This window comes from Pipistrellus kuhlii, unplaced genomic scaffold (assembly GCF_014108245.1).
Source record: "Pipistrellus kuhlii isolate mPipKuh1 unplaced genomic scaffold, mPipKuh1.p scaffold_m20_p_11, whole genome shotgun sequence".
Lineage (NCBI taxonomy): Eukaryota > Metazoa > Chordata > Mammalia > Chiroptera > Vespertilionidae > Pipistrellus > Pipistrellus kuhlii.
Genome location: NW_023425416.1, coordinates 6179922 through 6204053, shown reverse-complemented (window position 1 = coordinate 6204053; position 24132 = coordinate 6179922). Strand labels below are relative to the sequence as shown.

General features: G+C 43.5%; 1 protein-coding gene across 9 annotated transcripts in view; it reads right to left on the bottom strand.

The window, feature by feature from the left end:
- The window catches only part of ADAMTS9 (ADAM metallopeptidase with thrombospondin type 1 motif 9), a 155636-nt gene that overhangs the window by 100137 nt on the left and 31367 nt on the right, over positions 1-24132 (bottom strand). For 7 of the 9 annotated variants that reach the window (XM_036430618.2, XM_045578960.1, XM_045578958.1 and 4 more), the window contains 8 exons: positions 23485-23525; positions 23272-23377; positions 18194-18340; positions 16627-16768; positions 14337-14453; positions 7296-7441; positions 410-591; positions 185-321 (listed from right to left, as the gene is read on the bottom strand). In XM_036430618.2, the coding sequence (XP_036286511.1) occupies positions 185-321; positions 410-591; positions 7296-7441; positions 14337-14453; positions 16627-16768; positions 18194-18340; positions 23272-23377; positions 23485-23525 (1018 nt within the window). The remainder of the gene's footprint in view (positions 1-184; positions 322-409; positions 592-7295; positions 7442-14336; positions 14454-16626; positions 16769-18193; positions 18341-23271; positions 23378-23484; positions 23526-24132) is intronic. The other 2 variants (XM_045578955.1, XM_045578957.1) reach the window with 1 other exon arrangement.

Sequence of the window (24132 nt, the reverse complement as noted above, 5' to 3'; positions counted from 1 at the left end):
AGAATATCAAGAAAATCCCAAGGCAGCAGGTCCAAGGGGTGTTGATGCTGCTCTGGGGGACCCTGCTTGGAGAACCACTGCCCGCAGACAGTGCACAGGTATTAGCGGCTGCTACTCTGTCAAAACCGCAGCCCACAGCCTGGCAGCAAAACAGCGCGGAGTGGAAACACCAGAGGGGACTTACCCGGCAGAGGCCTTGGACACAGATATCGCTGGTGTCCTGCCCACACGGAGTGCCGTCCACCACTCGGTCTTTGAGCTGGTAGTAGGCGGTGCTTGTTGCCACCCTGCAGAACAGCTTGCACCGGTCCTTCAGCAGAACTAGAGGAGACAGCCGTGAATGCAGTGCGCCTCGGGATGGGACCGCCCTGGGCCCCGGACCGCTCTGAACCCCGGACCGCGCACTCACTTCCGCTGTACTTGGGCACCCAGCGCACGTTCGGGTGGATCCCGTTGATGTTGAAGTGCTTCCCGTCAAACTGAGCGCACTGGTCCTCTCTGAAGTCGCGCTTCTGCTTGGGACACGGCTCAGCGTTGCAGGACCTAAACTTCATCCTGCGCCCGGTACAGTACTTTCCACCATTCTTTGGCCTGAGCAAAGGGAAAGAAAAATAAGGGATTTCTCTCACCTGTGGCTTCCGGTCTTCTAGGGAAGGGCATTTGAAGTGGCCGGTGACAGGGAATGGGGCCACGGCTCAGAAATCTGCCTTTGCATTCTGCCTTCAACACCATTAACAGTATAACCTTGGGCAAGTCACTTAGCCTCGAGCCTCAGTCTGCTCATCTGTAAAATGGGAAGGTGCTATTTGATGGGTAAAGTAAGAGAGTGTAGAACTTAAAGTATGAAATTCGAAGCCTGGAATCGATTAGCCCATTTTCTCACCTGTTTCTCCCAGTCAGTCAGTCAGTCCTTAGATTTCAAAAAGATAGAAGGTGAAAGGTATAGGTGAGGGGTTAGAATGTGGCCTCTGTGCCTCTCCTACTGACATTCTCCGGAAAACCATCCTAAACCTTTGCATCCCACCCCCATTCATGCCCTCCATCCTCTCTTCCCACGAATGACCACTGTATTTGTTTGTTTTATAAATAAGATGGAACAAAGGGAGTGAATGTGTCTTTATTTCCACCAACTTAATTGCAGAAGCAGGAGAGCCCACTGGCTTCATTGGATGGACATACAAGAGTATGGAGTCTGGCTCACAAAGCATCGCAGTGCAGATTTAATCTTTGCATGCAACTCGTGCATGTACTTTCCAGATGTGGCCGGAGAGTAAATTATACCACACGTCTCCCAGCAGTCAGCAGCCTGCCAAGTTCATCATGGAAACGGGAAGATCAGAGTCCCAGGCGGTCTGGCTCACCCACCCAGGGCTGGTATCACTCAGATTTCTCTGCCACCCGAGGACGTCTCTTTACCCTTCCTGCCTCTCTTCTGCGGCATGAAGCTTTCAGAGTGATCTGCACCCTAAGAAGTGTTTTCTGGTTTGTTTTGGTAAGCCAGGCCCTGGAGGAATGGGAGATGTGTCCAAGCCCAGAGAGGCACCCAGAGGAGCAGGTGAGAGTTGCTCTGGGCTCCATCCTCGCCAAGTGACCGCTCTTAGTCTCCCCACACTTCAGTGCTCTCCTCCTTTAACGTCTGCGCACAGTGGACGCCTGGGAGGGTAACTCCTGTGAGGTGCACTTGAGCACTCCCAACCTAACCAATCCAGGTCAGCGGCTTGCGTGTTTGAGAGCCAAATCCGAGTGACAACGTGGCTTGCATCCTGAGGCAGGATGCAGTGCTCCTGCAGCGTGCCTGGGCCTCAGGCAGGGCCACCTGGCCCGGACACAGTCCTTGTGGTCCCTTGATCAAAGATGGTGGAGGAAGGTAAGAAGATAAGAGCATGGGCTTTGCAATTACAGCTGAGGACTTCTGTGTAAGTGCCCTGGCCTCTCTGAGCTCTGTCCTGCACAGGTAAAGCTGGTTATGAATAGTTGTCATGAAGAAGACTGCGTCTAGATATGTGAAATGACACATAATCCAGCGATATCTGTGTGATGGTTTTCCCATCAAACACAATTAAATCCACAAGTTCTTAATCTGTACTGTGCATTTGATGGGCCAAAATGCAGGCATGCTTTGCCCAAGAGAAGGCACAGGTGCTTTAATACCATGCAAGAGGAGGTTGAGAGAAGTTAATTATTTTGCCCAAGGTCACACGTAGCTGTGCAGGTGAAACCTGTTTTAAATGTGCTACAAGGAACAGCCCCTTCAGCTTTCCCTCAAATGGAAATGAACTTTGTGAATCCTTTTAAATGCCCCAACTAAATCTGGTGGATGGATCCTTTATTTGTTGCCTGAAAATAATTCACATCTCTTTCTCTTTGAAAATAATTTTAAAAGTTGATTTCTTTTGGGGGGGGGGGGGGAAGGAAGGGAGGTTCTGTTACCTAATGAGTCTTAGCTGACTCTTACAATGGCCAAATGCAGCCGTTCTTTGGGCCGCAAAGAGTTAATACTTGTAGGTGGCTTCCCTGCAGATGGTGACACCTCCCACCTTTGCTTGCTGTGACCACCATCAAATGGCAAATCACATTTAGTGATTTATTTTTATAAATGACATTTAAAAAATGTATCTATTGATTTCAGAAAGGAAGGGAGAGGGAGGAAGAGGTAGAAACTTCATTGATCGGCTGCCCCCTGCACACCCCACACTGGGGCTAGAGCCTGAAACCCAGGTATGTGCCCTGACGGGGAATCAAACCATGATCTGGTGCATAGGTCAGTGCTCAACCATTGAGACATGCTGGCCCGGCTATAAATGACATTTTTATAAACAACTCATAGGAAACACTCTATGTGAGAGGCCATGTTTCTGAAGTTACAAAGTTGGACCCTTCAAACAGAGGGTGTGAATCCCAGCCCTGACTCTTACTGAGAGAGCAATCTTAGGCAAGGCGCCTCATTCTCTAAGCCTGCTCCCTGCTGTAACAGGGAGATGATGCTAATGTCTGCTTCATCAGCAGAGGGAGAGTTACCTGGGTGAATCCATTCAAAGCTCTTGAGCGAGGCCCGCCACACAATAAATGCGGAGCTATTACAAGGGTCTACAAATGACACAGCAAATGGGGCAAAATCTGGCCTACTACCTGTTTTTTACATAGCCAGCAAGAAAATAATGTTGTTGTAGTTTGTTTATTTTTACATTTTAGAATAGTTAAATTTTTTTAATTTAAATTGGAGATATATAAAAAGTAGGTGAAATTCAAATGTCAGTGTTTATAAATAAAGTTTTATTGGACCATAGCCACTAAGATCCTCAAAGTCTAAAATACTTATGAAATGTTTTACAGAAAAAGTATTCGTCTATGCAGTATTTCCCAAAGTGTGGTACTCGTACCCCCAGGGGTACAGGAAGAGTTTGGTGGGGATATGCACTGCACCCTGCTTAGCTGTGCCTAATTCTACATTCTCATGAGTATGAGGAGTACTCAGCGTTATGAAAATTATAGAAGGGGTACACATATGTCAAAAGTTTGGGAAACACTGGTCTATGAAAAGAGTGTGCTGGCCCCAAGCTATTCTTTTGAGTGTATAGGGACACACTGAGGTGGGCAGTGGCATTCTGGTGTTTGAGACTCTGTGAGAAATGGGCTCAGAAATGTTAAGTGTTCTGTCAAGGTCACAGAATTAAGTGAGATGTGCTGGCTGAGACCAACCCCATGTCCCTGGTCTTTCAATCATCATCCGGCCTCACTGCTAGACCTTCTCTCTTGAAATAGGCCTCTTTTCATATCAAAACTCATCCTCTGATCTAATTTGCTTTTTATAATAAAGGCAAATGGTATTTGATTAATAAGCATAAATTTGCCCTTTTGAAATATATGGCTTACCTTATATCCCAGCCAATGCCATCCTGGCCTGCTTTGCATTCTATTGTATAATGGGGAGGGCTTTAGCCAACTTAACTTACCTTTCAGCATGGAAAATTTCATTTTACACTTTAGTAATTTAGCTGGGTAGGAGTACTTTTTCCATGTAGGAAAATACTGAAAATTATAGGAAATGCAACTTGAATATTAACCACATTTTCCAACCATTAAGATCCTTTAAAAATATTGCATGTCAAATAGGGATGAAAAGGACTTAAGGAAATTGTTATATTAATTGCTATGAAAGTAACTATATTCAGCACAGCCATGCTGAATCTTCCCTTCCAGCACATATTATACAACCATGCTTATTCATACATACAAAGGAAATTTGCAATGCTGCATGGCCAAAGATGAAGGCATTTGCCAAGGACCATCACAGGTGCATTCTACCATCAAGGGAAGTCAACCTTTAGCTTGAGAATGGCTTTAAACAGAAATTATGACTTCTATGTTTACTTACAAAGATTTAGGGCAGGCAGATTAGGGTCAGCACAAAGCAGAAATTTCTAATAATACAACAGCAGCCCCCGAAAGTACTGTATTTCCTAAGTTTGGTGGGGGTTTTTAATAAAAAGTTAAATGATCAACTTCAGAGGATGCTGAAAAGCTATTCAGAGATTAGACTGGACGAGCCAGGAAGCAGTACTAGTCATCACTGAGAATCCTGCCAAGTGGGGCAGTCTCTGGGACTGGGTACTAACTCATTAGCCCATGGCCGTCACACAGTAGCTTATTTTGGACATTTTTAAATAAATTCATCCAACTTAGTGTCCTAAAGAGCTTTGCAGCAGTTTTTTTTTGTTTGTTTTGTTTTTTTTAAGCCAAATGAGAGATTGGTTTTCTTAGACCAAATAGACATATTTGTCTACTCTCTTATAAGATCTCATCAGCAGTTGCTATGGTAAAAGCCTAAATAAGACATATCCAGTTCACAAACTTGTCTTTTCTTAAATCAATGAATTTATTATTAAATTTAACCTACCTTCGAACTTAAAAGCAAAACAGAAGCACTAGAAGAGGGAAATATTTTGCCTTTCCTAAAGAACTGGTTTGATTTTTTATTTTGATGGATGTTAAAAATTCTATAAATCGTTTCTTCCAGTAACTAAGAAGATCGGGGCGAAACTGAGAGCCCAAAATAACAAGTGTGGGCCCACTGGTCTGACTATGCCTCTTCTGGTTCCATTGCTGGTCTTGTTCTGAGACTCTAAGCTAGAATCTGCTGGTTCTGGTTTAAATTTTTGCCCTATTATGTATTTCTCATGGATTGGGAAAGCTCAAGATCCTTTTCTGCGGGGACCTTCCCACAGGCCCAGGCCATTTCTGCAGGGATTCATCTCTCTCCCCCTTCCACAGCACTTCTAGAACTGCCCTGATGCTTTTAAAAAAAGAAAAAAGATTTCATTCGAATATAATATTCTTGAGTCAAAATTTCAAAGGTGCCTACTATGTGCAATACCCATATCCTCGTGATAATATAGCTTACTATGATAATAATTTGGCTCACTGTAACCACCCGCTAGTTTCTAGTTTTAAAAAATTCCTATTTGCTGTTATCTTGAAATGTTTCATTTAAAAATTTTAAACAGTGCAAATAGCTATAGATTTGATTTTAAAAAGCAAGTTGTAGATCACTATATATACTAGTGCGATCTTTATTTTGTATAATGCTTATTTCATACAATACATAAAATTGTTTTTGGCAGTTATTTCTTGTGGGGATATCTGGTGGTTAGAAATAACAATGATAGGAATTTTTATGTCATAAACTTTTGTATTTACATTTTTTAAAGCATGTACTATTTTATACCATTATTTTTTAAAAATACTAAATATGGGAAAATCTAATGTTTATTAGCTCATATACATATCTATAGTGTTAGTTTTATAAACCAGAGTCTATATCGCATAGCTCTATAGTTGTCTTCTATAGAGACTACTAATATTTGGCGTGAACTCAATGTTGGGCTGTGAACAAAAATATATTAAAATAAATTGATCATCATCTGTGACTTGTGCTACAGAGTATTTATAGGGCTTACAACAGTGACCTATAGCTATGTAGTTTTCTGGTTCACACAACTCAGATTTTTCTGGTAAAAAATCTGGAAGCTTTGTCAATAGCAGGCCCCTTTCCTACCAATCAGCATTTGGTCTCCATTGCTCTGCAATGCAACCCTGTTTTACTGAACCAGCCCACACTGCTAAGTTACCTGCCCACTTCTCTCTGCAACCCACCTGCGCTCCTGCATGCAGGCTGTTACAACTACCGTATTTTCCGGCCTATAAGATGACTTTTGAAACGAAAAAAAGTCAACCGAAAATCGGGGACAAAGGACCAAAATTGCACGAAAATTACCTGCAGATCTTGACGGCAAAGTAAGTCTTTTCTTTGAAGTGGGGGGGGGGAGGGGGGTAGTCTTATACAGTGAGTATAGGCCTAAACCTATGTTTTAACAGTAAAATTAGGGAGTCGCCTTATACGCCAGAAAATACAGGTTAATGAGTACAGCTGGGCGCATCATTTTACATTATCCAAAAGCAGCTGGCTCTTAAAAAATGGTTGTTGTTTTATACATCTAGAAACTATGCAGAATCTGTGAAGACTTCTTGGTGTCCCCACCCATATACAGGTTCAGTGGCAATAATATCCTGTATTATTTTCTATTCCTTTAAATTGGATACACCTCCTAGCCATGCAAAATTGGGTGTCATTCCTCACAACGAAGAGAGCAATTTTTCAAACCTGCAGCTAACAGCCTCCCAGCAAACACAGGACAGCACATGCCAGGACGGGTGCTGAGAAGAACCCCACTGACTTTATTTGACCATGCAAGCCCTAACAAGGCCAGGCTGGTCACACGACGGTTACACTCCCACTCCGTAAACGCTCAGGTTGTCTCACCTGTGACACCACCAGATTGATTCAAAAAGTAATCCCTGACTTGGGGTTCCAGATCCATTGGATCTGCTGATGCTGCCTTGGGGGTCTGGGCACCCTTCCCAGCATTCCAGACGCTCCCTGGAAAGGATGCATTTCTCTATAATCTGGGTGCAAATGGCCAGTTTATCTGTTTCCACAGAAAAAAAAAGATCTGTTTACTTTAGTGGCGTGCACGCTCTGGGGGACAGTGAGCGATGCCCGTAAGTTGTTCAACAGGCCAAGCAACACACACGCATCTACTGTTGGGGAGGGAAAACTTTTAATAATAAAGGAGCATTGGAGGAAATAATAAACATTCGTTTGGCAGCGCTAGAAGTCCACCCACTCTCTTAATTTGGAAAGAGCTCTTCTCTTCTTCTGCCCCCAGCTGAAGGATCCCCCTGAGACGTTCGCTCCCGCTGTCCCGGCAGGAACAGGGGGAAGTCAGGGGACTTACTCTGGTCGGTCGCACTCCCGGACGGCGATGCGGATGCCCCCTCCACATGTTCGTGAGCAGGTTCCAAACGGAGTCCAACTTCCCCAGGATCCATCAATCACGGGGGCCTCCATTTCTTTGGGAACACAAAATCCAAACTTGCAGTGCTGTATTCAATAAGGGAACAATGAGGGAGAGCTCGGTGCTGAGACATTGCAGGACCCTCTGTCCTTCCAACACACCCTGTTCTCACTGCCTGCCAGGTGCTGGTGGGAAGGGCTGCAATGCCATCGGCAGTGTGAGGCACGGACCCTGTAGGGATCCTAACCTCCTACTGACTGATGTTAGGCTGAGTCTTCCTTGACAACTCGCTTCAATAAAACCGGCCGACCAGGGGTCTGCTCCAGGCTGGCCAGGTGGCCAGCGTCAGGGGGCTCAGTGAGTCGCAGGGGAGAAGAAGGGGTAGAAATGGGCAGCCTGGCTGGAGACAGATCCAAAGGGAGTCCTGGGTTTGCGGAGCAAATCTCCAGTAACGAGGCCCAGCGATGTTACGAGCCTGTTGAAATACAAAGCTTTACTGCTTCCCATGGATTTGAAAACCCGCTTTTTAATGAAACAGGAAAGAAAAAAAAGCTAGTTCCAGGATTCCTATAGAGTCACTCCACCAAGGCACAAGGACACAGGAAAGCAAATGGACACATTATAGAGGGCCCTGAACTTTACTGCCTTTTCGTTACTAATGGTTTCACGTTCTCCAGCCCCGAGCTGGAAGGAGGCCAGGGTGTTTACAACTGAAAACACAAAGTCCTCAGCAGGACAGGGAGGCCAAGAAGGCCATCTCAGGCCTCTGCCATGGCTGGCGTGAGGCCTGACACAAAGCCCAGGTCACTGCGCAGGGGACAAAGGGAGAGCGGCAGCCCGGGCTGCAGGAGGATGATGCCCACAGCTCACTCAGGTCTCCATGCAGAGAAAGGGTGACTTATCCACGAGGAGGGCACAGGCCTGGAGCCATGAATGCCGGGGGCTAGTGGGGGGGGGGGGGGCTGCATATTCGGGGAAAGTGGGCAAAAAAAGAGGCAGTGGAAGGTCCCAGTCTAAATGGCGGTCCCAGGAAAGACTTGGTGAACGAGTATTTAAAAGTGTAATTAAACTGTCTACTCTGCTGCATCTTCTCCCTCATAAGTCACGTCTCCGAGTATCTGAGGACACGTCCCTCTCCCTGGGCTGTTTGGCTGAGACCTAAAAGGTTCTGCATCCAAAGAATCCTGGGCAACTCGGTACCCAAGACCTGTGGGCAGAGGCAGAGGTGCCCAGCACACCCCTGCAGTCACCTCCCCTGTGTCTCCACCCTGGTCCTGAGCATCCCGGGAGCACACGCACTAGAGATAAACGAGAGCGGCCTCTGTCTAGGCAGCGGTGGCCAACGGGCGGCCCGAGGACCACTGGTGGCCCGTGAGGTCGAAAGGTTGGCAACCGCTGAGCTAGAGTGCCACTCCCCACGGAGAATGCAACTTGAGTCACACACTTAAGCAAATCTCACAGTTCCAGGAAGTCACATTTAAACAAAAGGAAAATGAAAATTAATTTTAATGTCTCTTATTTAGCTCAACATATCTGAAACATTACTGTTTCTATATGTATAATCAACACAAAATGATGAGTGACTTTTTAAATCCTTTTGTCCACCTAGGTCTCAACACCTGGTGTGTCTTTTCACGTAATCACATCTCAGTTCAGACTGACATTTCACGTGCTCACCAGCCACGCGTGGCTAGTGGCTGCCCCTCGGGACAGTGCAGGGACAGGTGTAGCAGGCACAAGTTTAGTTTCCACAAACAGTGCTCTGCCTCCGGAGAGTCACTGAATTCTGCTTCCACAGATGAAAAATGACCAAAAATGTTTTGGGGTGTCACAGGAGAAAGTGCTTCTAAGCACCTACTACACACCTGGGCACTTAGGGACCAGACATAAATAGAGTTAGCAAAAATAATGGCAAGCATGTGCACTTAATATGTGTCAGGCCCCGTTCTAAGCATTATTAACTTACCTAACTTACATATTAACTTACTTAACTCCCACAGCACACTGTGAAGTAGTACTGTTAGTCACCCTATTTCTAAAGAAAAGGAAGTGAAGGCACGAAGGGGTGGAAGCCAGACCTCAGTAAGAGGCAGAGCCTAACCATTAGACCATCTGACTCAAAAGTGCAACCCTTAGCTGTGACACATGCCACCTGTCTCTCCATTGTGAGCAAATGGGGCCATTCTGACATCTAATAAAGACTGAAATTTAAAATGAAAGCAAATTAATGAAATGGTTTGGTAAGTCTAAGTTGTCTACTTGATATCCATTCTCCCTTTCATCCTTGGTACAGACTCGATATACCCCCCGATTCCTGAAAAGATAAGAATGGTCAAGGAGATGTTAGCAGGATTCGTTGGGTGAGATTCTGGGAAGGTTCTTTTCCCCTTTGTTCCTTGCCCTTTGGTTTCATTCTGCCTGGAACTCAGATTTGAGGGCTGGAGCTGCAGCAGCTATTTTGTGACTTTGAGGATGAAGACAATTTGCATAGGACAGTGGAGTGGAAAGTAATTAGGAGCCCGGGTGTCTGATGATTTTGTGGAGCTGCCACAACAGCACCATAACCTGTTTCAGTGTGGAGTAGTTTTTGTATGTGTCAGAAAAAAAAAAAAATGATGCAGTTTGCTTACATTACGATAATTGGGTCTGACCTTAACAAAATTTCTAATCCTATCTAATAAAAGAATAATATGCAGATTGACCATCACTCCAACACACAGGATGGCTGCCCCCATGTGATCAAAGATCCTGCCCCCATGTGGACACAAGATGGCCAGCAACCAGGCCTGCAAGGGAGGGCAGTTGGGGGCTATCAACTCTGCAGGGGAGGGCAAGTTAGGGGTGACCAGGCCAGCCAGCAGAGGAGGGCAGTTAGGGGCAAACAGGCTGGCAGGGGAGCAGTTAGACATCAATCAGGCTGCCATGGGAGTGGTTAGGGGGTGATCAGGCTGGCAGGCAGAAGGGGTTAGGGGCAATCAGGAAGGCAGGCAGGCAAGCAGTTGGGAGCCAGCAGTCCTGGACTGTGAAAGAGTTGTCTGACTGCCCAGTGGGATCGGGCCTAAATGGGCAGTCAGACATTCCTTGAGGGATCCCAGATTGGAGAAGGTGTAGGCTGAGCTGAAGACCCCCCCGCCCCTCCCAATCACGAATTTCACGCACCAGGCCTCTGGTTAATATATAATTGAGGTCATAGCTATTGCCCAAATTTAGCCTTCGAGTCTTGGTGCTAGATACAGTTTATAAATTCTACAAAGTAAGAAAAAAGTTCCTATATTTCATGGAGTTTAATAATAAGAAATTGCCTGGATATACGGTTTTTCTTCTCTTGACACTGTCTTCAGTCCGTTGCTCTCTCTATTCTATAGACGCTACTTCCATAGAAGAACAAACAATAAGCTTCAGAGCAAAATGAGGACACAGGTGCTGCTTTGCCAGTGTTACCACTCAGCACTGCATGCAAATGCCCTAACATGGCCCCTTTAGAAAAGGAAGCTTCTCATTGAAAACTGGTCTACAAATGAAATATGTCTTAGTGATATGATCACAGACAGGTATCGGAAGGAGAGAAAGAGCCTCAGAAGAACAGGGGACTGCCTCAGGTGACAGAGGCTGGAAATCATGGCTGTTTGGCAAATATATACCAAGACAGTCTATTTTTCCAGGCAAAGCTGACAAATAATAATTACATGTTGGAATAGCCCTTACATAACAAATCATTGAGTGGCTAGTAGAACCCCAGCCAAAATATAGTCAGCCTTTCCTAAAAGTGTCCAGAACCATTTAAATAATATTCTATCTGAATAATCTCCAAGTTGCTAAAAAAAAAAAAAAAAAAAGGTTGGAAAAGGGACTTGGGAAGCTTAAAACAAAGTTTCAAATCTGAGACTCACAAACAGTGTTTAAATAAAAATGTTAATGGACTTAACAAGAGCATGAAGAAGTAAAGAGACAGAGACGTTCATCAAAATAACATTTGTCAGCGGCCCCGGAGAGCGCCCTGCAGAGAGAGCAGGGCGGGAAGAAGAAAAAGGAAAAAAAATGAACCCTCAGCCAAGGGAGGCAGAATTTGCTGGAGGAAAGTGTATGGTTTTACTGCCAATCCTATAAAAACAAAATGAAGAACACACAGAATTTCTAGGCCAATATCTCTGGCATTTGTAAAATGCATAAATACTCTTAGGGGAATAAACACACATATGCCCAGTTCTCTCGTAAAAGCTTCTAGACTCGGACACTTTCCCACTTTCCTAAAACACAACCAGAAGGTCCCCATCATTTTCTCGCAGTGTTGCTGCTCGGAACGTGTGCTGGATCTGCCCTTGGAATGCCCTGAAGTCCCTCACTCTTTGCTGAACACGAGCATACATCGAAAAAGCCTCCCGAAGGATCTCCCACATTTCCCATCCCTCAGGCACCAGATTACCCTGCAACCCTTAGCACCTGCATCTGCTACAAAAACAGAAGCTTGGAAAAAGACACAACAGACGTCCTCCAAAGTTCTGTGTTCCGGGATTGAGTGGGTACCATGTCACTACATGGCGCTTGGCAGCCTATTCATGACAACTTACTAGATATACTTCACTGAGAATCCTTCTTTGTTAGAGCTTCTTAAAGCAATAGCATGTGTCAGAAATAGACATATGGGTGGGTACATCAGATGGACTAAGAACCACAACACAATGCTAGTGATTTTCCTGAGATTAAACAGCTTCAATTTACGTAATGTAGTTGACTGGCTCTAAACCAAGCCAACTTACCAAAGTCATCAACAGGTTATGATGTCTACTGGCATCTCCCACCAACTGGTCCCCGCTGTCGAGGCCAATGTGTTTAGGACTCTGAGGCCTCTTCATTTCGTAATGATGAGTGAATTCCTCATGGATGCCATAAAAACCCAGAACCATATTCCCACTCAAAGCTATGACCCTCTGGCCATCAACACGTTGAGTTAAATGTCCCACAAAAAGTGAAAGATTCGCTTTGACCAAGGAGACATATTTCTTTTTAAGCGAATGAAAGGTACAAAGGTCTCTGTGTCTATGTCTGCATGTAGTTTTGGCGAGGATGTCATTGGGGAAAGGTGTATACTTAATTCCTGAAGTCCTAGCCATTAAGAAGTGATAAGTTGAACTAATTTAGTCATCAAGACAAGTAAAAAATCATTCTCATTGTACTTTTGTATTGAACTTGATGTTTTTCAAAGAATATTCATGCCCTCTGCTGGGAACCAAAACCTAGCATTGTCACTGGAGATAAAATGTAAAAAGAGCTATGCGACCTTGATGGCTCTGAATGGTCAGAGGCATTAACTCTTTGTATAGTTGAGATAGTGGTGCTTGAGGCAACTTTAATCTGTTAATCATATGTAAATATAAATTGATTTTCTGCTGTTGGAACTTCCTCCTTAAGAGATATCTTTGTTTCAGAATCTCAATAAAAGGAATGGTAAAAGGCCAGAGAGTGGTTACTCTTCCCACTAGAGGTAGACTTCCCGCCTGGCCCCCATTTTCCCAAATTAACTCTTTTCCAGTCTCTCTCTTTATTTTAGTGTGTGGCCTTCTCCAGAAACCGGACCCTGAGTGGGCCCTGAACCACGCGGGTCGTGTTAAGGGATCCCACACCCTCTAGCTCATTACCACCTGAGAGATGAGAGAAGAAACCACTAGTCCTCCTGAATGACCAATAACTCAAGCTCAGTTACGACCCCTTCAGACCAAACAGAGGTGGGGGTTCCAGAGGGCAGGGACTCAAGTACCAGGGACTCTGCCCTGAATGAACTGGGAGATTTTGGGCAAGCCGCTTCCTTTTCTGTTCCCTATCTATGAGGTTGGAGAAAAGAGAATCCCATTCTGTCATCTCTTTAGGACCCCTTCCATGGATACTGGTGTTATTGGTTCTATAAGGAAAAGTGGAGGAAAGAATGTGAGATGAGAATAAAATATTAAAAGTGAGCAAAGTAGACAGTGGGAAGAATAGAGAAGACAGGAAACATATATGTAAGAAAGACAAAGGACTCCAAATATAACCCAGGAGTTGCACTAATGCTGAGTGAAATCCATTTTATTTATTTATTTTTTAATATATTTTATTGATTTTTTTACAGAAAGGAATGGAGAGGGATAGAGAGCTAGAAACATTGATGAGAGAGAAACATCTACGGGGGATGTGCCTGCAACCAATGTACATGCCCTTGACCAGATTCGAACCTGGGACCTTTCAGTCCACAGACCGACACTCTATCCACTGAGCCAAACCGGTTTCGGCTGAAATCCATTTTCCATATGGATTAAAAAAAATCAGGGTTTATATGGATTAGAAAACAAAATTTTGTTGATGATATCACTACTATAGTTCCTCTTTTTTGAGATGGGTACCAGGTGAAACAGGTTGCATTAATCCTGCTCCTAGGTGCATGGGATGCTGTATCACCGGGCTATATAAGCAGCAGTTTTGTGTGGTTACTAATAAGCGGGAACCAGCTGAGAATTTGCACTTGGATACATCCCAGGTGACATAATCACTTATTAAAGGGACAACGGTTGGGAAAAGCCTGGCATCCCAGTAGTGAACTCACTAAGATTACTGTATTTCTGCATTTCTTTGGTTTTAAGATGCTTCAGCATAGATGAATAGAATTCCATTGCCACCTCCAAAAGAGACAGAAAGAAGAAAAAGAAAGATGACCTCACAGGAAACGTACCTATACATTAAAAAGCACATGGGGTTTCAGAAATGTTAAAATGAGAAAAAGTATGTCTTAAAATGGAGGCAATAGTGATAGCCATGTCCATTGGATCAGTATTAAACAACAATTTTAAATTTCATCATTTTCAATAGTAAAACGGAACCTCTCGCCTAAAAAAAAAAAAATCTGCAGCTAAAGCATGCTGCACTAACAGCAAGCAGCATTGACTGGCCCTACAGCCCAACCTGGGCCCCTTCCTGCCCCAAGACAGAGGGCAGGGCTGGGGCATTACTTGCCTTTCCAGGCTCACATTCAGTGCCATCGGCCCAGGGCGTGTGCTGAGTCTGGCAGCCTTTGCTCTTTGCATCCGCTCCATCCACATTACTGCACCAGAGTCGTCGGCACTGCACCTGCTTATTCCAGCAACAAACAATCAGAGACAACATGATTTGATGATGGCAAACAAGGCCCAAATTACTTTCATTTCACATTTTGCCAATGACACAGTATAGGTTGAAAAGGGGGGTTATTTCTTGGCATGAAAAGTGATCAAATATTCTGAGGGACACAGAGGCTAGCTCCTGAGACACACGTCTATGGCTGGCAGGATGTGAGATGCTGTGCAAAAGGGGCTTCTGTGCATCCAGTGAGCCTGGAGATCCATTGGATGTGTGTTGAGATTAGCTGTGATTTCAGTTTAGGTTTGGCCTCACCACAAAACTAATGCTTTCTCGCAGTAGGCTACATAATTCCAGTCACCAGATGACTCCTTTCTAGGGAGTCAAGAATTATCAGAGGGAAAAAGGGACAAACTCTTGTGAATACTTCAGACTTACAAAAAGTGCAAACAGCCACATAATGCACAACCATGGACCCACCACCCAACTACAGAAAGAAAACCCCACAGGCCCAGCTGATACATCCCTCCTCAGCCCCAATCCCCTCCTCCTCCTTCCAGAGATGACCCTGTCCTGAGTGGTAGCCATCATTCTTTACTCCCACAAATGTATATTATACATTTCAACTTGAAACAGACAATAGCATTCAGCATTTCAGGATATGCTCATAGGCCTTGCAACTTGCTTTCCCTCTTGTCGCACACACAGTATGTTTTAGATTTACACAAGTTGGTATATTTAACTCTATTTCAGGGCACATATTTTAAAGACCTTTTCTCCTGATCAATACACCAAACCATGCTCATAATAGAGACATTTAGAAAGTACTAAAATTTTATTTTATTTTATATTAATCCTCACCTGAAGAGAGAGAGAAACATTAATGTGAGAGAAACACATTAATTAATTGCCTCCCATACATACCCCAACTGGGCTGGGGATTGAACCTGTAACCCAGGTACATGCCCTTGACCAAGATTGAACCCAAGACTTTGCTGCACAGGAAGATGCTCTAATCACTTAGCAAAACCACCCAGGGCTAATAATTAATTTATTTAAAAATAGAAGAGCCTCAATCTACTCAGTCTTTCCTCTAGTTTCTTGCCTTTTACAGTTGAGAACATACTTTACAAAATAATTATTTATCCTATTATTTTAACTTAAAAGATATGTCAGGATCATGTTTCCAAGTGTAGTTAATTTTTAAAAAATATATTTTTATTGATTTTTTACAGAGAGGAAGGGAGAGGGATAGAGAGAAACATTGATCAGCTGCCTCCTGCACACCTCCTACTGGGGATGTGCCTGCAACCAAGGTACATTCACTTGACTGGAATTGAACCTGGGACCTTTTTGTCCACAGGCTGACACTCTATCCACAGAGCCAAACTGGCTAGGCTCAAGTGTAGTTAATTTTTAATTGTTGTACAGTATTGCACTAACTAGAGACACCATAATTGGCTGAACATTTCTATTATTGGGCATTTGGATTACTCCTAAAGTTTATTATCATGGATAACACAGAAATGAATACAATCATGGATAGATTTTACTCAAAATATTTTATTATGTGTTTCCATGGAATCACTGTACTTCCCAACCATGCTATTTCTAAAATTTCCCCCAGCAAAACGAACACATATACCCAGTGAGACAGAATGGGGCACCCCAAAGCAGCACAGTTCAGCTCCTCTGAAATCTGAGAGCCATGGGATCATATCATTGGTCCACGTGGCCACAACACTTACATCAAAATGCCACACACCCACCAGCTGAGCTACCAACCAACATGATTTTACAGAAACAGCTTTGATGAGTTAAAACAGGGAAACAGCTGTGTCTCATGAATTACTTTTACTGAATCTAGAAGAATTCCTATAATAAAGGTCAACTAACAGGTCAATGGGCATTGATCACATATCAGGAGAGAAAAGGGCTGAGCTTGACCACCACCAGCTCTGCACCCTGTCCTCAGTGAGCATCTCTCTGTTGGACTATCCCAAGGAAGTGCAGGGAAAGCACCATCTAGCAGTGAGCACTGTGACTACTTATCACTATCATCACTTCTACTACCATTAAGAGTCAATGGACCATTCTCAACTTTCCTATGGGTGGTTTATATTCGGGTGAAAATCTAATGGAAAACTCTGAATAAAAAGAATTCCAGAATCAACCCCCAAATACTTACCATATATGGGCACACCTGATAACCTTGTCCAAAAATCAATTCACATTGTTTATTCACGTTGTAAAGGAGGCCTGGCAGTTGGGAAGGCAAACTGTAGGCTCTGTATCCTGGTTCGTTAAGCAAACACTCGCCGTAACCAGTGCTATGAAAGCAAAAATACAGATGGTGAGTGTGATGGGTGACTCACGGCTTGTCAACACCTCCAGTTGAAAGGGAAAGCCATCTGCCATTGTAATGGTAGTTCGGACAATTCTTTTTTTTTAATTAAAAAAAATATTTTTATTGATGTCAGAGAGGAAGGGAAGGAGAGAGAAACAGAAACATCAATGACTAGAGAGAATCATTGATGGGCTACCTCCTGCACGCCCCACACTGAGGATCAAGCCTGCAACCCCAACATGTGCTCTTGACTGGAATCCAACCTGGGACCCTTCAGTCCACAGGTTGCCACTCTATCTACTGAGCCAAACCAGCGAGGGCATGACAGTTCCTTTCTTATATCTGTTTTATTCTTTTACCCAGGGTTCAATCTAGAAGCTGAAGTTATATAATTTGGTGTATACTTGTTTGTACTCTGATTGGCTATGTATACAACCCAGCTAGTAGGAAATATGACTCTGTTACAGCATTGATCACATATCAGGGCAATTATCTTTTTGTTATAATCTTTTCCAAAAGACTAATCTTCTTAGGGGCAAAGATAGTGTCTTTTTCATCTTCCATAACACCAGATGTTTAGTAAAGGTTCATTGAATAGATGAGTGAGTTAATCAACAACTATCTTGAGAAACACCTTAGGCCACCTGGTTAAAGAGGAAAACCAGCAGCCCTCCAGCCCTTTTGACTTTTCTACAAACACTTCTGGAAAATTCACACCCAGTGAGTTCTGACTAACAAAGCCCTCTCTTTCCTGTGGTTGCAGAAATATACACCCAGTGACCTCCGGACAATCAATTAACCTCTCGTACTTATGGGAGAGAAAAGCAATAAATCCGAGACACAGGGATACTGTATAATGTAATTGGATCTTTGAGCAGCCTGGCAGGAAGCTCAAAAAACAAAATAAGAAAAGAGAGGACAGAGAAAGAGAGAAAGAGACAGAGGGAGAGAGAAATGTCCTCCATTCAACAACAGGAAAGTGTGCTGCAATTTTCATCAATCCAGATAACTTCTTTGGGATTGCCTCACGATCCTACCCCTCCCCAAGCCAAAATGACCACGTTAAAGCCCATAAATATTTGTGGACTTTCTTCATCATATAATCACATTCATGGTCCCTCCTCTAAGATCGGATCAGATTTCCTATCTTTACCAGAAATAAAGCAACATTTACACATTCTCTGTAAGGTCCAATTTTCTTTTTAGCTCAGTCTGTAATCTTCTGAACTTGGGCAAGGACATGAACTGCACAGATGCAGAGAGTATTTTTTTTTCCTCCTCCAAGGAATGTCAACAAAAAACAACTGGGGAAAAAAGTGCTTAGCTCTACATTTTCTTTCCCACAATTAGATTACTACACGAAGGCCAGATACCAGAAGTCTGTGCTACAAGAAAATTCAAGTCTTACTCTAAAAATTCAGTGATGTATTTTCGACTACACTTTGACCACATCCAGGGCTTGGTGTAAAAGTTCAATGTTGGAGCCATGACATGCTGGGGACTCTTGACTCCGTCTTCTTTGCACTTATTGCTGTCGTCATGAGGCATATTAAACCTAAGGCCAACGAGACAAGGACAAGAATGTCAATAAATACCAAGGGATCGGGCTGTTATCATTGATGCACCTGTCCAAAAACATTTTTATTAACTAATAGGAAGCATTTGTCATTCCAGAAACATCAGTTGTATGATCAACATACCATTCTCAGCTTGATAACTACCCATCAAGCTCAGAGGGCTGTCCTGTCTGCATGACTTTCTCCAATCACAAGTTTGATGCATCTGAATAATCTAGCATTTAGGGAGAAATTTACTTCACAAGTTCATCTTGAAATATGGAAATCAGTGAATCAAAAGTGTATAGATTTGCTTCATATAAAAGTAAAAGCTGAGATAAAAGTCTGGGAGGTCCAGTCCATTGATTTCTCATGTGTTTGGTTTTCTTTTTCTTTAAAAAATTTGGGTCCCATGCCCAGCAGGCATGGCTCAGTGGTTGAGTGTAGACCTATGAACCAGGAAGTCACAGTTTGATCCTGGTCAGGGCACATTGCCTGGGTTGTGGGCTCAATCCCCAGTGGGGGCATGCAGGAGGCAGCCGATCAATGATGCTCTCTCATCATTGATCTTTCTAACTTTCTTTCCTTCTCCCTTCTTCTCTGATATCAATAAATGTATATTAAAAAACATTTCAGTCCCACAATAATTACCAGATGGAATAATTGCCTAATGGAAATTGTGAGACAGAAAAACTCAAACTGTCTTGTTTGAACATAAAAGGAGTTCTTAATGCTTATAAGTCCATTTTCTTCTTTTAATATATTTTATTGATTTTTTTTAATTTTTATTATTTTTTAGAGAGGAAGGAAGAGGGATAGAGAGTCAGAAACATCGATGAGAGAGAAACATTGATCAGCTGCCTCTTGCACACCTCCTACTGGGGATGTGCCCTCAACCAAGGTACAGGCCCTTGACCGGAATCGAACCTGGGATTCTGGAGGCTGATGCTCTATCCACTGAGCCAAACCTGTTAGGGCACAAATCCATTTTCTTAAAAGAACGACTGCCCAGGTTTCTAGTTGCAGCTGCATAGTCAGTAATACTACCTGTACCACCAAAGCCAACCCAAACCAAGCATCTAAAGCTGTTGGGTTCTCTGCTGGTGTTTACTTTCTCCCCCTCCCTGACCCGCCCCACCAGACCTTGACAAAATCCAGTATATTTCATCATGTAATCAGATATTCATTCAAATATCAGGAACATTTGCTCAAAGCAGGGGCTAGGCAATAATGCATATTCATTCATTAAGCACTTACTAACCAATAATAACCAAAACGTTTTTTGCTTTTGATTTTTTGCATTCAAACATACAGGACAGTGTGTTAGATGCTCCCCCTGCCCCCCCCCCACACACACACACACTTAATTACCTATTTGACCCAATGAATAATACAATTACTCTCCATGTTTTACAGGTAAGGAAACTGAGTTGTAGAGGTTTAATTGATTGATTGAGATCATAAGGCTACTAAAATATGGGAACTGGGATTGGACTCTACTTTAGTCTGCTTCTAAAACCTCTTGTTTTGGAGTATATATAAACTATAGTCCCTCCTGTTAGATGAGTTGTGATTTGTCAGGAATATTATGGAAAGAGTTCTATATCCAGAAGACACTGGATTACCTCCCCACCTTCCTCTTCCACTCTGTGTCTATGGACATTCCTGTGCGAGAGGGGAGGGATGTTTTATGAAGCATCCAATGACACTCAACAGATACAAGAGCAATCCCCCCCCCCCCCCCACACACACACACTCAATAGCTGTTGGGATTTTTATAATCAGAGAGTACTGACTGAAACACCTTAACACGTAATTGTTAAAAGGTTCAGTAGAAAATCTGCGATTTTCTCTTTCATTCACTGTGAGTAAACCTAACTACAGGAGACAAAGCATCAAAACAAAAAGTATTCATTAAAGGGTTAGGAATATGATTTTCATTTAACTAATAACTCACATCACCAATTATTTCATATTTCACTTTCTGATACTTTTGAGATGGGATCTATATGTATTGTGCCCACATCACAGGTAGGGAAACAGCATGCCTTCTCAAGTCAAGCAGAATGTGGGACAATTCAGTCCAGAACCTGGCATCTGGCTCCCAACCGACCTCAGCCTGAGAGCAGGTCCCCCAGCTTAGTCCCGCCAGGTCCAGCCCAGAGAAACAGCACCCACTACCTGTGCACCTGGTGAGGACGAACGGACATCATGGAAATAGAAGCCCCTCTAGCAATGCTGCCCACTTGGGTTTTGGGTAGGGAACGTATTTGTTATCTATGCATCAAATTTTCTCAATAGCTGACAATAATTTAGTTTTTGCTACTCAAAATTCTCACTTTCCTCAAAATGTCAACATTATACACAGTCTAAAAGAAGTTTATAAGCTCTTGTTGGAAAGAAATTAATAATATTTCTTCAAATGGTACACTTTCCTTAGCCATATGTTGGGGAGAAATGTTAGTCTGCTAATGGAAATTTTCCGCTTTTGAATGCTTTCCTATCTGTAACTTTTCCTCTCCCATTTCCTAGGAAAGGAACAGCCATTCTGTTGAAATGCCACCTATTCTTCACAATTCAATCTACCCTCCTACTTAAAGTTCCAAAGAAATGTACTACATTTTATGTAAAGTAAACAAATATTCCTAAAAGATTCTGTTACAATAGGTTCGAGAAAACTGAGTTAAACAAAATCAACAGTTTACTATAGAACTTGTCAGAGTCTTTATTTTATACCATTTAGCCTTATGACTCTAACCAGGGATAGACTAGAAAAACATGTTTTTTTAAATCACATGACTGCTAAAGCTTAACAGATACTACACTTGATCTTAGTCACAATCTGAGGAGCGACCTGGAGAGTATGTGAAATACGCCAGTCAGAGAAAGACCAATGCCACATGATCTCACTTATATGTGAAATCTAACAAACAAAATAGAAACAGACTCATAGATACAGAGGGCAAACAGAATGATAGCTGTCAGAGTGGGTGGGGGATGAGAGACTGGGTGAAAAAGGTAGAGATTAAGCAAAAAACAACAACCACAACTCATAGACACAGACAATAGTATGGTGATTACCAGAGGGAAAGAAGCATGTGGGGGAGGTAAAAGAGGGTACAGAAGAGATAAACGGTGATGGAAGGAGTCTTGACTTTGGGTGGCGAACACAAAGTACAATATATAGGTGATGCGTTGTGGAATTGTATATGTAACATCTATATAATTATTAACCAATGTCACACAAATAAATTCAGTAAAAAAATTATTTTTAAATCACTTGTACAAAACGCATATCTCTCTCTCTCTCTCTCTCTCTCTCTCTCTCTCTCTCTCTCTCTCTCTCTCTCTCTCATAGCATAGATAGACCTAGAGGTTATTATGCTAAGTGAAATAAGTGTAACAGAGAAAGACTTCACTTATATGTGGAATCTAATGAACAAATAAATAGAAAAAGACGTAGGTACAGAGAGCAGACTGACAACTGTCAGAGGGGAAGGAGTGGGGTGAAAGGTGAAGGGCTGGGTGAAAAGGTAAAGGGATTAAGAAGTACCAATTGGTAGCTATAGAACAGTCACAGGGATATAAAGTTCAGCATAGGGTCTACAGTCACTAATATCATGATAACTATGATAGTATGAGATAACTAGTCTGGGGCCAGGTAGGCTCTTGAAGTGGCAGGGAGATCACTCTGGAAAGTACATGCTCTTCTAACCTCTCTGTACACCTGAAGCTAATAGAGCATAACCCTGAAAGTCAACTGTAATTGAAAAATCAAAAATATCACGACTACAAAATGCCTTTTGTTTTCACCGACCATTCTTTTGGAAACGGTGTTCAAATCCTTGTGCTTTGGGAAACACTGGTGGGATCAGTAGTTGTCAAACTGAGTTCCAAGAAATCCTTGCGTTTTCATGAGAGCATTTGAGAAACCAAAAGGACAGAGAGGAAGATGACTAGTGGGACTTTGGCCACCCACCACAGCTGTTTAGCAGAAAACTAAGCCTTTTGTGCGCCATAAATATTGGGTATCTGATAGCATCCCCTTCAGAGAAAAGAAAAGGAGTATGCTCTTAAAACATGCTTGAAAGGTGCTAGTTTTGAAAATATCCTTTCCATGTTGAGTTGAGGTGGAGAGATGCCCATCTATCCGCCTGCTCTATGCCTAGCACCGCACACTGCACAGAGGAGCCCTCGGAAGCCTGGGGGAGGGCAGAGCTCGCTTAACAGGTGATTTTAGTTACACAGTTAACATCTGACATGAAAATTCATATACAACTCCACTAGAGACAGCAGAGAAAATGATTTCAAAAAGATGTAAGTAATTGAATTATTACTTATGGAAAGAAAAGGATGCAGCTCAAATAGCAGAAAAATTTCTGGCAAATTTATACTGCTTTGCCACACGTTCTAACCATACTCTGCCTCTAAAGAACAAAAGGAAAAGCCAGTTACATAATGACCACGTAGTAACCAAAATTAGTGTTTTCCTTGCTCTCTCTCTGTTCATTCTCTCCCATGACAGAGGGGTGTCCCAGTCTGAATTGTAGGCATATAACTAGAAGCAGGGAGGATCTGGATTTGCGAGAAATCTCATGAGCTTGGGCAATGATGGACCTTCCTCCACAGAGATGTCAAGCCCCCCTCCTCTAATTCCCAGCGGGAAGGGAGAATATTTAGAATTTTCATAGAAAACGTGTGTAATTAAACCAAAGACCCACAGGGGACAGGGCCAACGAGGGTACACGCATTCACTCAACTTTCTGGAACCAGTCACTTCTCCCTCCCAGGGTCAAAGGGCATCCATCCTGCAGATTCTGCTGTGACCCAACAAGCGTCTCACCCTCACAAGGCAAGGAAAGGCTCACTGCTGCGAAGGAAGGAGTTTTAGGTCACTGTGAATTCAATGGAAATAGGAAAGGAAACATACAGATGGCCTAGTTCGTGGGCTATGGTAAAAGCCGTGCTCATTCCATTATCTTCGCAGATAGAACAGCTTCTGGCGGGATCACAGAGGGTTCCCAGTTCAGCCAGACCTATGGGAAGGAAAGAAGCAGGGTTTACTTGAACAGGCAGTTGTGAATAAGGAGGGAAAACATGCAAGAAAGAGTGGGCGCTGCAGAGGATCTCACAGCTGACTCACCTAGCGTGTCACACTTGTCCTGAGCTCTGCAGATGTCCTGTCTGAAAGGAAAGCACATTAGGGCCTTGAGGACGCCAGAGAGGAAACATCAGTACCCGTCACCACTTCAGAGCCTTCTAGGACTCACAGCCTACCCGTCGTCCAGGGAGGGGTTTACAAAATCACTGCTTTCAGGATAGAAAGCCACGTGGACAGGCCGCCCGCTGCCTCGGGAGCGGCCTGGAAGCAGCTGAACCCTTTCTCACCAGGTTCTTCCTCACACACCGAGGACGTGATTCTAGTTTATGCACAAAGATTCCTGACCAACAGGCCTCTCCTCTCTGCCCCTGAGAGCGTGCATGGGAGGGAATCCAAGGCGGGTCGTGGGCAGCCCGAGCCAGCAGGCCTCTTCGCTGCCCCACACAGTGTTTGAGAATGTTTTCTAAGTAGGAGCTACGATTTAAACATTGGGAGAGTTCACTTCAAAGACACATGCATATCCCTGACTCCTTGCAAATTCAGAGAAGTTGGCAGCCCTGGCCTGTACCCAGCCTGGTAACAACGGGCTCCATCTGAAGAGCCGCTGGCCCCCTAGACGGCCACTTCCTTTCGGACCTGCCCAACACTTTCACTGTCCACTCAGCACCTCCGGGTAAGTGGTTCCCAACA